Here is a 17,144-nt window from a genome sequence, read left to right on the forward strand (position 1 = left end):
CACAGCAACAAATTCAATGTTTTCAAGATAACATGCTGGAAGGCTGCTACCAATGCTGAAAATGCTACAACTACAACAGCAAAGGAAAACATATAATTCCTTCACACGACCAGGGACATAATTGCACATAATAGATTAAGGACCATCAATATGAATTAAGTGTTACCTGGCAACTGGACAAAGAAAACAACAAGCAGCATTTAACGACATTTTTAACATCAATTAATTTGACTTGAAAGGGTACGGCAGTGTCTATATTCAGACCTGAATAAACCCACAAAGGTAAATGGGAAGTAAATTATTAATTATTTATTTTTTAAACAGCCCTTCTTAGCATTTAGAGCTCCGAAGATGAATTTATGAGGTGTGATAAAATTAATGTGTGTGCTCTTGGCTGCTGATTAGGACTGAGACACCAGCACAGCCTGTTACACAAGCGAAGGGAGCTGGAGTTTAATTGTACCTGATATCGCAACACTTGTTCTGGTGACTGATGACTGCTGTCTTAAAGCAGGGCTGCAGGACTCTGGTGCTCAAGAGCCACAGTGTCACCGTGTCTGGATACCTATTGGGAGTATTTTGAATGTGCCAATTCGATATGGGTAGGGGGAGAACTGGGTGTAGGGATAACCATTCGAACGATAGTTTGCGAACGCAACACCGGTTATCTGAAAAAGAAAGCACTGCCCACAGGCTGCAAGGTCGCTCTGGAGTTCGCCAAATTGGAAGAAACAGGAAGAGCCTGTCCAGTAGGCAGCTTTGATAGACAAATGTTTCGATGAGGTATCCATGGAAAGTGGCATAACCCCCTTTGGGCAGTGCTTTTGAGTTTGCAAGATAACTGGCCTATAATTAAAACATATTGGTCGTTAGCTCTCTGTACCACTTTGCTTCAAATGTATTAATATCATGGAGGTCTAAATGAGGAATTCAATTTGTAAAACCTACTGATTTAAACCTTTCTGGAAGCAAAAGAAAAAAGTGTCAAACTGTCACATCTATCTGGATGATTCCCAATTTTTCCATCACAGATTCCAGATTAGAAAAGAAGGCAGATACTCTGAAACAGGCAAGAGGCCTATTTTAATGTTTAATCCATCCAAAACCATACAAATCTTAAGAATGGTTACAAATTAGTGAAGGCCATTTGGGCCATCTTGCATGTTTGATTGCTAATAGATTATTGATCTAAGTATCTCACGTAGCCCTGTCTTGAAAAATCCCAGAAAAGCAGTTTCAACAGCACAGCTGGGTATTTTGTTTCGAAGAGCAACAACACTCTTTTGAAAGAAGTGCTTCCTATTCCTATCTTGTTTTTCATGAGCTGCGGGCTCATGCAAATTGTGCTGACGAAGCAGAAATACATTTGATCTTATGATACATTAACACATTTCTGTTTTTAAGGAGGTAACAACCTCGAACTATACAGTAGCTTGAGATGGCTAATATGATACCCTGCAGCAGAGAACCTGAAATGGAACCAACCGCTATGCAATGATAGTCTTGGCGGTCTCCCCAAAACAGTTACATATGCAGGTGGGTTCGGTTGCAGTAACTGGAGAGGATGAAATTCTCTGTTGAGTATTGGTAGACAGGAGTGATTGAGCAAGGTTACTGCGGGTGATGGGAGACATAAATGAACTTCTCTCTCTGTAGGTTTCATTCTGGGAAGTTATTTGTGGAGAGAAGGCACCATTAAAGCGAGCCTCCCTTCCTGCCCTTCTGTCACTGTGATTGTCAAAGCTTTTGTGCTCAGGGAGTAAAATGAGCACATGATACAACTGAAAGGAATTAGAAAAGAAAGTGGAAATTGAACAAGAAGCAGCCCAGGTGTGGGATAGAGAAATACAATTCATGTATCTCTTTCGTTTTTTTAATCAAACTTGGCTTGGAAATTTGAACTGGAAGAAGGATGGGCATTATCGGCAAAATCACGTCCGATGAGGTTGGGAGCCTTGAAAATGAACGGGAGGGTGTAGAGAGACAATAAATGAAGGCCAATGCAAAATAATGAAATCAATCAATTGGCTGTAAGTGGTAGCACGTCCAAAAATGTACATGAAACAAAAAAAACAAAAAAAAACTTGGTGGAATTGCTATTGTTATGAAGATGTCTGGTGAAACTATGAAGTCACAACCACTGATTGGAGTATCCTCTTTGAAAATCCCTTCTCGTTACCATATATTACAGCTCAACCCCAGGATGAAAAACCACCTTAATGAGTAACCACAGGCCATCGTGTAATGTAGTTACTACAAAATCATTCTCTTTTGTCATTCTCCTTTGCTTTCAGAATACTTCAAACAATGAACGCCCATTACTAATATTTATTCATTCAGTACATTTGCACAATAAAATGGCATACTATGGGAGGGGAAGATTAGCTTTAGTAAAGCTAGATCATCACAATAATTGATTAGGCTCATCTTTGAGAATAATAAATGCATTTTGGTCTAATTACATTCCACTGAAAAAAAATGGTTTTATTTAATTCCCTTGCAGATTCATGTTTGACTGTAATTCACGAGAAGAAAGATTTGTTTCCCCCATTTTATTAACCTAATTCATTGTCAAATTGATTTATCATTAGACGCTGTCAGTCGTTGAAATGGGAAGAGAGGGTACAGGCCTACGGTGATTTTACAGACAATTAGCGTAAAGTTAATTAAGCAATAACAAACACTTAAGGGAGATGAAATGGTTTATCTTTTGGGGTGCTTGTCCTTCCCCTCTTGATATAATCTGGCATGGGAAAGAGTTTGTTTTAAGATGGTTGGGACTGAGAAAGGAGAGAGGTTTCTTGAAATACTGCCAGATCTTTAATATCTCATCCAATCCTTCAATCACACATTAAAGTACAGTTGCATCATTGGAAAGGAATTAGGCTGGCATTGTGCGGCAATCTATCACAATCACAACACACGTAATAAGCAAACACATGCAACTGAACTGTCTAATACACTAGTTCTGATATGCAGTATGGGTTATAATAGTTTTAGCTAGACCCAACGGCAGAAGAGATTTTCTTAAGATTATTTGGAGGATGCATTCAAGTTTCATACAAGACCATACATTCCCTGTTTACCTGTCAGTGCTGGAGATGTCTATTCAGGACTACCACTTTACACAGAATCCATACTTTGCCCCTATCTCTCGATGTGAACAATTGCATATTTATTCACATTTATTCAAATCCTGCAGCAACAGAAGGAAAAGCCAACTGGCATCCATGCTGGTGCCAACAAAACAGTCATCCAAAACTACTACACAATGAATAGAAAATGTACTTGTATATTAAAAAAGTACATCACTCTCCTGCATGACCGCATTGGATCAGTTCAATTACAGGGGTGAATTTGTTCAAGCGCACAATGAGTATGTAGCCAATTAATAAGCCATTAGAGAGAGTGGAATAGGTTAATGTTAGGAAAATATATGTTCCTTGTGGAGAACTCTATTCACCTTTAGTCACACGTCAGTTCCAGGTTGAGCTCACTGACCAGAGCTGTGTTCTGTGCTGCTCTTTGCAACTCACAGGCAATACTCCATTAATACTTCGTTAGAGTGTTAAAACAAATACATCTTCTTGATAATGTTCTCTTTGGAAGGCCCTTGAAATTCCCTTCAGTGTGGTGGTATACAGGATCAGGAAGGAGGCAGAGGAAGGCATTTGCATCCCTGCAGACGTGACTCATTTCATCCAATAATCATTTTAAGAAGATATTATTGATCTATTGATACCCGGAGGACTTGATCGTCAATGCAAAGGGTCTCTATGTACCAGGGTCAAAACTTTCCCTCAGGAGGACATCTGTTTCTTTGGTGGACAGATGTACACACAGGACTGGCATGGCTCAGTCTTGGACAAGTAATAGCATGGCTCTACCCAAACAGTGTATATTAATTTGCTAGTTTGAGGAAATGGTTCACTGCAGTTCACTTGGGTGTGTGAGCATTGTGGACCATGGATGACCATGGAAAGATCCAACACAGGGATAATAGGGCTGCAGGCTCTTACATTAGGCAACGTGTTTGAGTTACTTTCCAAAGACAGTCAGGTGAAGTTAAAGTCATATAAAGTTATATAAAGTCATATACTCATACACACTCACACATACACACAAAAGATCCAAACCAGCTGTCACTCCACACCCAAAGGTAAAAATTGAAGATGTTACCAGGTTTCAGCCCACTAGAGCTCATCAAATATAAATAATTTACCTGTAACTTCTGCGCCCGGCGTTTATCTGCTCTCTGGTTCTGGTGATAAATTCGGCTAAAGTTGGACACGATGACAGGGACAGGAAGGGCTATTACCAACACCCCACTCAGAGAGCAGATGGATCCAAATATCTTCCCCGCAATCGTCTTTGGCACCATATCGCCGTAGCTGAAAGGCAAAGAAGAGACGCGGTTAGACAAAGACACAGCTTTCCCAATAAAGATGATGACCATTACAGTTTTTCTTGATTGCTAAATCCATGTGAATGAAGCTGTGGTACACGTGACCAGCACCATAACCTAAATGGGCAGAACAGGATACATTTCAGCAAAACAGTAAATCATTTATGGTTGCTTTCACGTAAAATGCAAATGCCCGGCACATTTTTAAAGAACAGTAAACACAACTCTCTGCACATGATATCAGTTGGGTATTTCTTGTCATCTGCTCACAGTTGGTCACACTTGCTCCCACAGGTATGGATCTCTACTGCACATGTGCAAATCCTAAGACGTCTCTTTCAGCCGTGTGAATAAGATGGAAAGACTTTTGTACGAAATGTCCGGTAACAAATTATTTTTAAATTATTTAAAACCCAGTGTACATTACACATAAACATTTTTACACTTTCATTTGTACTCTGTAGTTTTATCCTTCCCAGAAAAATAAACTAACTGTCTACTTTGCTTCTATTGCATGGTTAAACATCTCTCTCTGCTGCCAGTACTCAAGGTCTGTCTTTCTCTGTCTGCCTGACTGACACTCCCTAGAGTTGTGAACCTGCAGATTCGTTAAGCCAGCTAAGATTGCCAGTTAATGGCTGAGGCATCTTTAATCGGGGGCTTAGGAATTTAAGTCCCTGTGAACCTAACAGCAGTGCCGTCAAGGGTGTCCCTCACTCTGCACACTTCTGGGATACATCACAACCGGCTGACGCAGAAGTTTGGAGATGGACTTCGAGAGAAGGAAATTGGACTCGTGTGCTAATGAAACATGGGTTAGCGTGCCTTTTGGAGGCTCACTGAGGTCTAGAGAAGTGTTTGCATTCGAAATGAAATCGGGGAAAACAAATATCAGGAATAGAAGGGCAAATTGTGATGCACCAGAAGCATGAATAACTAAATCTAAGATAAATAATAAGGGACCAAAGTGGGTGTTCATGCTGCATTGTTCTGCGGCAGTCATGTGATGCTCTTTGTTGTCTTTAACAGGCATGTGTGCACATCCCCGTTATCTCTGTGTAAGGCTTTGCCCGTGGTTGCACTTGTGATTGATGGAGTAGCTGTGAAAGCGCCACCAAACCAGAAAAAGCAATACAAGTATTTAGTGCCTGTAAAAAAAAACTGTATAGAATTTTTATGAGTGAGTGGGATTACGGATGCACGGCTAATCAGAGCGAGAAAAGTTCTCCTCTAAAACAGTAATGCGCCATGCTTCCTCCCAGACTTTTAAAACAGTTTTAAAAGCCTGTCATGAAACTTCCCTACTTACAGGTTATGGAGACACAGAAAGAGAGAGAGAGAGAGAGAGAGAGAGGATAGAGATGTACTGAACTGAGGATATTGTTATATTGTGGAAAATACTTTATTAATTCACAGTAAGCTAAGCACGTGCTCTCTCTGTTCAATTCAGAACCTCCCTTCACTAGACCTTTTCTGCATAGGTAAATTACTCATCTCTATATTGTTAGTATTTATTTAAATATTAACCCCTCTGCCCCTGCCAGTCTTTGCTCTCCCCTAGTCTTGAGTGTGTCTGACAAGTTAGCTATGCACGGCTAGTCCTTGGTCCCCAGGGGCCCGGGTGGATTTCTCTAACAAAACCCATCACATGACTGTAGCTTTTGTCTCTTCAGTGTGCCACTGCAGAATATATGTCTTCTTTTATTTTTAATTGCTCTACGCAATGTCGGTTTAAGCTTAATTGTGACACCTTGCTACAATTTGGCCTCTGGATTGGTGAAGTTGGGAGTTCGGTAAAGTGTTTCAAAAGCTTCAGGGGCCTATGAAAAAAAAAAAGAAAGAACAGACCAGAATAGAGAAAGAACAGTTTCTGCCTCATTTCACACTGGCACTGATCCTTGTTTTTCAGCTGACGAGAAGAAATTAAACCGAATCCCAAATTAATCACTGTTGTAACACACCCAACGGGCCAACGACGGAGAAAGTTTTTTTTTTTTGAGGAATCATGAAAATCTCTTTACCCATCGCCCTGTCCACATCACCAAAGCTTCCCCGCTGATATTTTTTGCTTTTAATATACTTTATACAGTTTTTCTTATAAAATTCCCCTCTAAGCTATACATAGACTCATAAAACATTCACAACCACAGTGTATACATGCCAAGAAAAAGTGGAAGAGAAAATGTTGAAAGATATAATGTTTTAAGACCAACTCTTTTGATGAGTCTACTTCTCTGCTGTCTCCTCTCAGGTCCCCTCCTGTTAATTACCCTCAAGAGGAAAGGCTTGATGAACCTTTAGACAAGTTTATTACACTCCCAAGGCAAGACAGCAGCACACAAAAAACGAATTTCTGACATGCAAGTCCAGTATGAAAAAGGGGAGTTTATAATCAAGTCTAAGATTGACTGTGAACACACTTTTACTACTTGTTTATTTGTGTTTGCTATTTCGATGTATTAAACATCAAGCCATGTTTTCTCAAACAACAACTTGTGAATTATGTTTATTTACGTCACCATTTGATTTGTGAGCACGGGCTTCAAACCCCAAGTGTTTTTTTTTTTTTTCAGTTCCTGAATATTTATAGTATCTGTGAATTTGTATATGTGTCAGTAATTGTGTGCAGTGGAGGGCTGGATCTACTTTACTGTACTGTATAATAACCTCTACTCCCATGTTTCTATACATTGGCTTTTGGTTCAGACTCAAGCAGATTTAAAAATATGTACTATGTCTTCTAGAAGTATCTCCCACATCTGGCTCCATGGAGAGAAAAGGCAACCATCTCTCTCTCTCTCTCTCTCTCTCTCTCTCTCTCTCTCTCTCTCTCTCTCTCTCTCTCTCTCTCTCTCTCTCTCTGTCTCTCTCCAGAGTTTAACCCACATCTCAGAAAGTGACTCATAGTATTTTCATAATGTAAAATGAGATAACATTAGCCTTCACTTAAAGAAAAATGCCAGCGACAGAACACAGAGCAATCTCGGGGGAGAAAAACAAATTGAACCCACATGAATTGGATTATTCAGAGTCACAATACAATCTCTTTTGCTTTTCGAAGAGCAGAAAAAAACTATTAAGATCCCAATATTACATTTCTTCTGCCCCTTTTGGAAACCACACTGAACTTGTGCTTTTTTTTTCTTTGTAACTTTCTTCAATACAAACAGGCTGCTACATAAAAGGATCAAATTATGCGTTTTCTTGTGGAGACTTAAGAGTGAAATAAAGACATTTATTCTATGCATGTTACAGTACTTTCAAAATCATTGGGAAACTAAATACATATTGCGAACTTGTACATTTACAGATTGTAGCTATATAAACGTGACACCCACCAAATATAGAAGGATTTTTACGGTTTACCCAAATCACTTCTATAACTATCGTCCAAATACTGGCCTTCAGCATGATGCATAGGACTATATCCCAAATGCCAGGCTATATACTTTTGCACCTACTGTTGTGTTGTATTTATATGTATCTCTGTTAATGCTGCTTGTTTTCATATGACACATTTCTCTATAGATTAACAATAAAATCACTTACAGATTTGTAAATTTTAAAATAAAGTTTAATGGCTTAATTGGACCTTTCATACTAATGATTAAATTATTAACTGGGAGCTCAGCTTCAAGAAAAAAAAACAGCAGACACAGTATTCCAGGACATGGATGGAGAACCACGGCTTCAGTTGTTTACTAGGACTCTGACAATTAATGCCACTCTACATCCTGTTCTGCATTCCTGTAGATGTCTAATTTAGGAAATGTCCTTTTACTTTTGAGTCAGATCTGGAGAATCAAAATATTACTTTTGGACAGGATGCCCAAACTACCATAGCTTGGACTGAAGGCAAACATCAGAAATGCATTAACAGAGTTAAACCATGCACAATGCTATGTGCTTTCTCGTGGAGACTGAGGCATAACACTTATGCATTAAATATCATAGGGGGAAACATTGGGAATTGGGCTAATTTTCAGCATCTCAGAAAACAGAAAAACAGACCCTGTAGGTTGAGAATGGAGGGTAAGGGGGACACAGTTGTCTTTTGTGGGTTATTATTCTTGTGGCAAAAGTCTCAGTACTGAAACTTCAGTGAAAAAAATAAAGATAAAACCCAAGTGGTTCTAAAACAATCTGATAGTTGATGAAAGCCTGGCCATTAAATAGCTTGCAAGTAAGGAGCTCAGAGGTTTAATTTATAGGACGAGCCGTGTGCATTTGCTGATGCTAATCCCATTCCGTCAGAAAATTAATTTGGAAAAAAAGATCAGATAACAAGACACTTTTAAACAGAGAAAACTGCCTAATAAATCAAATACTGGCTAGAGATAAAGCTTCTCTGACGTGCGGGCATTAAAAGTTGCACTCCTGGTATTTTTTGCAAATGATCTCCGGAGTTCTCGTAATGAATGAACGCAGTCATGCAAAACGATGCTTTCAAGTTAACCCGCGCCGGCCCAATCAGGCCGCTGTTTGTGCAGGGAGTCAGACAGGTACATCCTTTGGGAACTCGGATGTCAATAGTCTTTAAACTCCCGAGGCTTATCTGGTATGATTGTATCTGGCATGTTGAATATAGTGCAATTGCATCCTCTGTTTTCAATGAATGCATATAAAAATGGAAAACGGTACTGTTTCAAAACCCCACAGAACTGGAATCTGATTCGCTCCCTTGGAACCGTTATTCATGGCTGAAAGTGAGCATTGGCACTTTTCTAGAAAGGTGCTCCCCTGTTCTTTGCTAAGAGTTTCCTGTCTCCTTTTTATGGTAATGATGAGATACAGATATGATTGTTGGATTGCATACATAAGCAGTTTCACATTTTCTCTGGCTTTGCTCTTCCCAGGCAGTAAAGTGTAATTTGTTTCTAAATCACAACAGATGCTAAAATGCCGATGCAGTTTTCGGCTTCTGCAAGGTCTATGCATATATATATTAAAAACTTCAGAACATCAGAGTATAAGAAAAGTTCCTCTCCAAGAAAAGCTAATTTATATCACCGTGCGTGACAGAAACTAATCTAAGGATCAAATACAACGGGTTCTTTTAGCTGTAGTTGCATCAGATCCAAAAGTGTTACAATTATGAATTCAAGACCTACATGAAATTAGCATAATAGATGGTCTGAAAGTGAATTAAACCGGAACCACTGAAGCATTCTCCACAATGCAGTTTAAAAGGATAATTCTGGCCTGAACTAAATAGTGATTTTTGCATGGCATGTTTCCTAATACCAAGTACCAAAAATATAATGACCAGAAAAGGTATAATTAAAATCAGTCATCTCTCCTAATTTTTCGAAAACAAAAACTTTTCGTATGAATGGATTCCAGATATCTTAACTTGGTTTAATTATTACGGGGTTACTATACATTAGGCATTGTAGAAATTAAATCTGTGCTTGATGCAATTCAATTGGGATAATATGGCATGTCTGGATTATGGGGCATCCATTTAACCTCTTTTGGCATTAATCTCGGCTTTATGTACAGAGCTTGAGTACACAGCCATTCATTTCCAGCCCAGCCAATTGCTAATGGAGGGAAGGCAACAACACATTAGTGTGAGCCAAGCTCTCACTGCCATCGCGCCCCGGCAGAAAATCCACAGGTCTCAGGTCTGGGCTGTTATATTCATATCCTGAAAGACCCTGTGAGTTCCTTGTGAAAAGTTTAGCTGGCCAATTAAGTTACTTGATTAAGTTAATCAAACGAATGAATAGAGATTCCTGAAGGGCTGAGGTATAAAAAGATAAAATCAATTTATCGAGATTGGCCTCACTATTGGAGACATAATACTTGTCTTGTTTTGCCTTGTTTTAATCAGGTCGAATGGACCAGTGCCACTATTTTGAACATCCTGCAGACTACATAGTTAACCTTGCATACAAAGCACTGGCACTATAGAGAGATAATTTAGGTAAAACAGAAGACAAAACATACCAGGGGAAGTGCGATAACTTGCCTGCTACACTACAAGAAGAGGACTTGTGCTCTTCTGTCTGCTTTTCATGCAAAATAAGACACAACATATTCTCTCGTTGAAATTAACCTGGGAGCTGTGAGGCAGGGCAACGCAGAGCAGGGGTAAAATGCAGCTGTTTCTTTTCAGAGGCCATGTCTAAGGAGGACGCTCTGCAAACCCCTCCATCTGTCAGATATTCAGCCTTTCTGAACAACACAGCTGTTGCGTTCTGGTCAGCGCGCAGTTAGTAACTTCCCTTTATGTGTGCATGCATGCAGTTAATGTGCATGGCAAGCCAAGTTATCATTTAGAGATATCTTCAACTACATTTGAAGATATATTTAAATACTTAAAGATATCTTGAAATGATTTGAACAGGAAGTAATTTGCAGATATCTGAACATTATATGCAGATATCTTGAAATGTATCAAATATCTTTAAATTAATTCCAGATATCTGCAAATTATTTGAAGATATCTCTACATGAATTGCAGATATCTTATTTTAAAGTGCATTTGAAAACTTTCTCTAAATATTTAATGATATATTAAATACATTGCCAGATATCTTTACATATTTTAATGATATCTTGAACTGCAATTGAAGATATCTCTAAATGATAACTTGCCTTGCCATAAATGTGAGTAAAGGCTGCTGCAAGGTTTATTCTAACAATGCACTGCAGTTTATATTTGTTTGTTTGTTTCCACGCAACTCCATTTTGAACACCATCTCTGAAGATGGGCTCTAGAAGCCTCATGTTATGGGCTGCATTGTCCATTTCATTCTTTAATTTATTCAAACAGCATCCGGCAATAGCATTCATGTCTCTCTTGTATGCTATTTAAATTTAGACCACTGAAAGAAAATACATATACAAACATTGTATATACCTATAAGTTCCCTTTCCCTTTCACGACACAATTTAATCTTGTCTGCAGGAATGCTGGGTAAGCCAGTTGATGGCTAAACACTGCCTGTGTACAATTGCTCAGGGTGGATCTATACCAACATGCACAAGAATACCCACGATGCCCTGCTTGAAGGCTAAACTCCACTCTGCCAGGTTTGGGGCATAGAAACCCAGAAGGCAGCACTGCCATCAAACCAGCAGAGTTAAGGGGCACAGAAATCAACTCACTGTGGAGGTGTAAATGTTAGTAAGTGAGAGACCAGAGGTGGGGCAGACTGACATTTGCCCTCAGCTCCTCGGTGGGTATGTCAGAGGTCGGTGCAGGGTTGGTCACCCCTTCAGCCAATGTGCAGAACTCAGCCTATGAAATATCACAAACACGACCCACAAGTAGCAGCTAATCCTGAAAGCCCTTGGACTCGGGTTTCCCTCCAATTGTGAGAGAAACCTTTGTCCAGCAGGGGGCATCGAACTGTATTTGACAGTCTTTTTCTTTTCCTTGCAGGGAGCTGATCCATCAGGCCAGACCAGACGAGATGGGGAGGTGCCGGTTGACAGAGCTGCAGAGTCCTGGGTCCTTGGAGCGGTCCGGAGGCCGAGGCAAGCGGAGATTGGGACGGACCGGGAGCGACAGGGGACCTAGCCAGAGGAGTCGGTGGACTCCTCACGGAGTGGGTCCCATCCAGAAGCCCGGCCGACCATCTACCCAGAGCCCGGCCTGACCAGGACTGCTCCCCGCTGACGTCACCAGCCAGGATCCAGGAGAGGCCTCGGATTCCAGGGACCGACCAGGCTGATCGGCGAACGTCCCTGAGGGAAGCCTCCTGCAGCCAGGGCCCGGACTTCTCCCCGCAAGGCCCGCTCCCTGCAAGAGCCCCGGAGGTGGAAGCTGCTCCCCAGCCAGGTGGACTTGCCCCGACCTCCGGATTGAGAGCCTCTGGACCCTTTCCCAGGTAGGAAAGTGCAGCATGGCCCAGCGAACCGCCGGTGTGAGGCGCCACAATGCGGTGCGCTTCAGCCGTGAGGCTGGAGCCGAGACCGCGGCCCTCACCCGGCTGGAGTTCAGCAGGTCCGTGCTGCAGAGGGGCCTGGGCTTCGCCCCTTCTGAGCTGAACTGCGTGGTGAAACTGCCTGGACCTAGAGAGGTGTTTGAGGTGAGTTTTAAGAACCCTCAAGTGCTGGAGTGTTTTTGGAATATTTATAGAGAGAAAAAAGAATGTATGCCCCTGAGTGACTTTGTGGTCGACGCCCTGACCGATAGAGAGATTAAAATTGTTACCATCCAGTTTTATAATGAAGCAGTGGCAGAGTATGATGTAGAGGTATGGCTGAGGAGACACTGTGAGATCCTGTCTGAAAGCAAGAGAGTCAATGACGAAGATGGGGTTTGGACCGGTGCTCGACGGTGGCAGGTGCGCCTGCAGTTGGAAGTGGCCGCCATCGGCGGAGTACGCCACCTGCCGAGCACCGTAGTTTTAGGTGCAAATAGGGGGCTAGTCTTCTACCATGGCATGCCCAAATTGTGTAGGAACTGCGGGGCCCTGGGTCATTTAGCCGCAGCCTGCACTGTTATTAAGTGCAAGGTCTGCGGCGAAGAACATCTGACCAGGGCCTGCAAGCAGGAGAGGGCCTGCAACCTGTGCGGTGGGGGAGGGCACCTTTTTAGGAATTGCCCCTCCTCCTATGCAAATAGGGCGCGGGCCCTCGGGGGTGGTGGCTCCTTTAACGCAGAATCCCCTAGACATGGGTAGAGAGGAAACAGTCCTCAGGAGTCTCATAGGCTCCCTCTCCGACTCTGGGTCGGAAGTGGAGGCAGAGGGGGAGTGGACAGTTGTGGCGGGGAAGAGGAGAAGGATGGAGAAGAGGAGCATGGGTGGGGGGGTTGCGAAGAGCAAGAGGTTCAATTCTGCTGGCTCTCCCCCCCCCGCCAGCTCCCCCCCCGCTGCAGAGACCTCCCCCTCTCAGTTTTATACGCCCCACTCCGAGTCCGGAGCGGAGAGTTGTGGGCCTTCTCCACTCCCCCCAGTGGGCAGCCTGGTGGAGGACAGGCCCCAAAATAGTAACATCCTTCCAACCCCACGACCGAGACTCTCTCAGGGGAGGGGACAGGTATGCCCTCCCGGCAGTAGTGGGAGAGCCGCAGGTCCTCAGGAGAGGAGAGTCAGCGCCAGTGTCTTCTGCCAAGAAGACCTCAGGGCCGCAATGGCAGAGTCACTGGCGCTGAGGGAGGAGGCCTGCGGCAACAGACAGCCGGGAAGGGAGAAACCACCCCCTCCCCCACCCTTAGTTAAAAGAACGACTAGCGGGGTCTATCCAGTCCTCTCCTCAGTCGCACACAAGGCCTCTGCCCTGCCATCTGCTCGTCGGGCCTCGGCTACAAGGGAACCAGGGAGAACCTCCAGCACCACGGGCCCTGAGCCCAGTGGAGTTTCGCCAGCCTTACCGGGTGGCGGGAGCCGAGCCCCCTACATAGTCTTCCTAGAGGATCAAGCGGTGAGGCAAATGGTTGAAATGATGGGTGCGAGCGCTAAGCTAGGTGAGGGAGAAGAGAGAAGTGGGGAAGAGGAGGGTTTCTTTACATGATTGTTACGGAGCGGGTAATTGCCCTCACTGCCATTATGGCTTTAACAATTATATCTATAAACGTGAGGAGCATCGCTGAGGTGAAAAAGAGGGCCGATGTTTTAAGCTCTCTGGCTGGAATGAAAGCAGACATCATCTGCTTACAGGAGTGCGGCATCCCGTTCCAAAAAGAATATAAAGATCTCCGGGACACTTGGACCCTAGGTGATTCCTTCTGGTCGGGGTCCAACGTGTCCCGAGCGGACGGGATTGCCGTACTCCTGAAGAACCCATTCATAGAAGTAAAATAATGTAGGGTGATAGAGGCGGGCAGGTTGGCCAGCCTCGACCTTAAATACAAGGGGGCTGTATTGAGGCTGGTCAATGTCTATGCCCCCACCAGCCAGAGAGAGAGAGTCCTCTTTCTCCCTCAGCTATGCCCGCTCCTGATTGGCACCTTACCGGTTATCATTTCAGGTGATTTCAACTGTGCTCTGAGGGATGTAGACCGGAGTAAGCCCCGCAATGATAGATCCAGCAGGGACCTGGCTGCGTTCGTGGAGGACTTTGAACTCTGCGACGCAGGTCGGGACCTGGTCCCCTTGTTCACCTTGGTGAGTTCTTCTGGCTCCTCCTTCTCCAGGATAGATCTCGTCCTCCTCAGTAAGCCACTGGAGAGGACCGCCATGTCTTCGGAGGCGGTCTTCTTTTCAGACCACAGGCTCCTGACGACAGAGGTGCTCATTCCGAGCACACGGGAGTCGGGGCCTGGGGTCTGGAAGCTCAACACCTCTCTGCTCGATGACCCTCGTGTTATTAAGACCTTTAGCAGACGCCTCGAGGAGTGGAGGACCCTGAAGGACCTTTTTGATTGTCCCATAGAGTGGTGGGAGATGGTGAAGAAAAGGCCCAGGGCTACTTCATTCAGCTGGGGAAACGGAAAGCTCGCGAGAGGCGGGCGAGATATTCCCATCTAAACACCCGCCTCCAGCGCCTGAGTCTTTTACAGCTCAGAGGCTTCGACCTAGCTGAGGAGGTGGCCCGGGTCAAACTGAGTCTCTCCGCCCTCTATCGGGAGGAGCAAGAAAAGATCATGGTCCTTTCCAGGGTCCGCATCATGGAGGACGATGAGAAGTGCAGCCGCTTCTTCTTCAAGAAAATGAAGGAGAGGCGGCCTGCAATGTCCTCCATGATCGACTCCTCGGGGCAGGAGGTGGAGGGCAGAGAGGCTGTTGAGACAGTGGTGCGGGACTTCTACAGGGAGTTGTACGATCAGAAGGTGGTGGATCAAAATCTGATCCATCACTTTCTGTCTCTGTTGGAGTCCCGCAACAAGGGGGACGAGGAGGCGGAGGAGGATCCAGAGATCACCACCACTGAACTCTCCCAGGTGATAAAGAGTCTTAACTCTGGAAGGACACCGGGTCCCGATGGGATCCCTGCTAAATTCTATAAGATCTTTTGGGAGGTGTTTAAGGAAGATCTGGCTCAGGTCTTGGGGTTGATGTACAGAGAGGGTAGACTGGCCCCTTCTATGAAGAGGAGTATCCTCTCTCTTCTTCATAAGAAGGGAGATCCAAAGGATCTGAGGAACTGGCGGCCGGTCAGCCTCTTGTGCACCGACTACAAGATACTGGCCAAAGCACTGACGCTCCGTCTGCAGCGGCCACTCCCTCAAGTCGTGGGTCCCGACCAGGTCTGCGGTGCCCGGGGGAGATCGGCGGCCGACAACGCCATGCTGCTCAGGGATGTCGTGGCCTACTCGAACGAGAGAGGGCTTCCCCTGGTCCTAATCAGCCTGGACCAGGAGAAAGCCTTCGACAGAGAGGGCCACGAATACTTGCAGCTCGTTATGGAGAGGATGGGTCTCGCTCTTGGCCTGAGGAAGTGGGTTAAGATCATCTACAGCGGCCTAAGCAGCAGGGTGCTTGTGAACCGCCACCTGACCGAACCATTTCCGGTCAGGTCGGGGGTCCGACAGGGTTGTCTCCTGTCGGCCCTGCTGTACGTCCTCTGTCTGGAGCCGTTCATGCAGGCGATCTGCCGGGACGTCCGGGTGACAGGTTTCCATCTCCCGGGTTCCGGCGGAGAGCAACTGAAAGCCCTGGCCTATATGGACGACGTGGCCGTGGTCTGCACGGATGCGCCGTCCGTGGCCAGGGTTGAGGAACTGCTGGACGGCTTCTGCAGGGCGACGGGGGCCGCTGTCAATAGGGCCAAGAGCGAGGTCTACCTCTCCAGAGCATGGCCTGTCAGCCGGGGCCCACCGACCGTGTTCCCTGTGAAGCCGTCCATCAAGGTTCTGGGGATCACGATCGACGGGACCAACACGGGCACCCGGAGCTGGGAGGAGGCTTTATCTAAAGTCCAAAGAAAGATCCACGGCTGGAGCACAAGGACCTGGACGATGGCCAGTAAGGTGCTGGTTGTAAAGGCCATCCTCTTCCCGATACTCCTCTACGTAGGAATGATCTTCCCCCCAGACAAGGTCGTCGCAAAACTAGTGACCAGGATTATATTTCGGTTTGTCTGGGGGAGCAAAATGGAGAGGCTGAAGAGAGTGCAAATGGTGAAGGGTACCCTGGATGGAGGCAGGGGGGTCCCGGACGTTGTGCGGCTGATAAAGGCGCAGGGGCTGGCCTACGTGGTCAAGAACATCCAGGCTGCTGGCAAGAAAGTGAGTTTTATGAACCGCTTCTACTTTGCCAGCAGCCTGAGACCATTCGGCCTCTGCGCCATGGACAACACCAGGCCGCACTCGTGGGATCCCCCGCCATTCTACAGGGCGCTCCAAGCCTTTGCGCTCGAAGTAGGCCTCCATAAAGTCGTGCTGGCCTCCTGGGATTATAAGACCATCTGTAGCCAGATGAGATCTACCCAGGAGACCAGCCGGATAGAAGATTTCCCTCCTGAAACCTGCCGGTTTATCTGGGCTAACGCTACGCACGTTTGCCTCACAAATACACAGAAAGATGTCTCCTGGATGGCTGTGAGTCGGTGTCTCCCCACCCGAGTGTTCATGCACAGAAGGGGCCTAGCCCCTTATGACATCTGCCCCTATAAGGGTTGCCTGGGGAAGGAGACGGAGGCTCACATCTTTAGAGATTGCCCCTCCGCCTACAGGGTCTGGCTCCTGTTTTCTCCGTTCCTCCACAGGTTTGCCGTTCCTGCGCGGGCAACCGCCCAGCAGATTCTATATGGTCCAGCCAGGGGATTAACATCTTCCACCCTGAGGTGCTGGTGGCGTGTCGTCTGCGCAGTGAAGCAGGCCCTGTGGGAGGGATGGAAC

The 17,144-nt window shown here is 45.2% G+C and overlaps 1 protein-coding gene across 1 annotated transcript in view; it reads right to left on the reverse strand.

Moving 5' to 3' along the window:
- kcnd3 (potassium voltage-gated channel, Shal-related subfamily, member 3) overlaps window positions 1-17,144 on the reverse strand; it is a 143,986-nt gene that overhangs the window by 29,275 nt on the left and 97,567 nt on the right. Inside the window, exon 3 of the mRNA XM_066703416.1 lies at window positions 4,223-4,391. Within this exon, the coding sequence (XP_066559513.1) occupies window positions 4,223-4,391 (169 nt within the window). The remainder of the gene's footprint in view (window positions 1-4,222; window positions 4,392-17,144) is intronic.

The sequence above is a fragment of the Amia ocellicauda genome, chromosome 5, assembly GCF_036373705.1.
Source record: "Amia ocellicauda isolate fAmiCal2 chromosome 5, fAmiCal2.hap1, whole genome shotgun sequence".
NCBI lineage: Eukaryota > Metazoa > Chordata > Actinopteri > Amiiformes > Amiidae > Amia > Amia ocellicauda.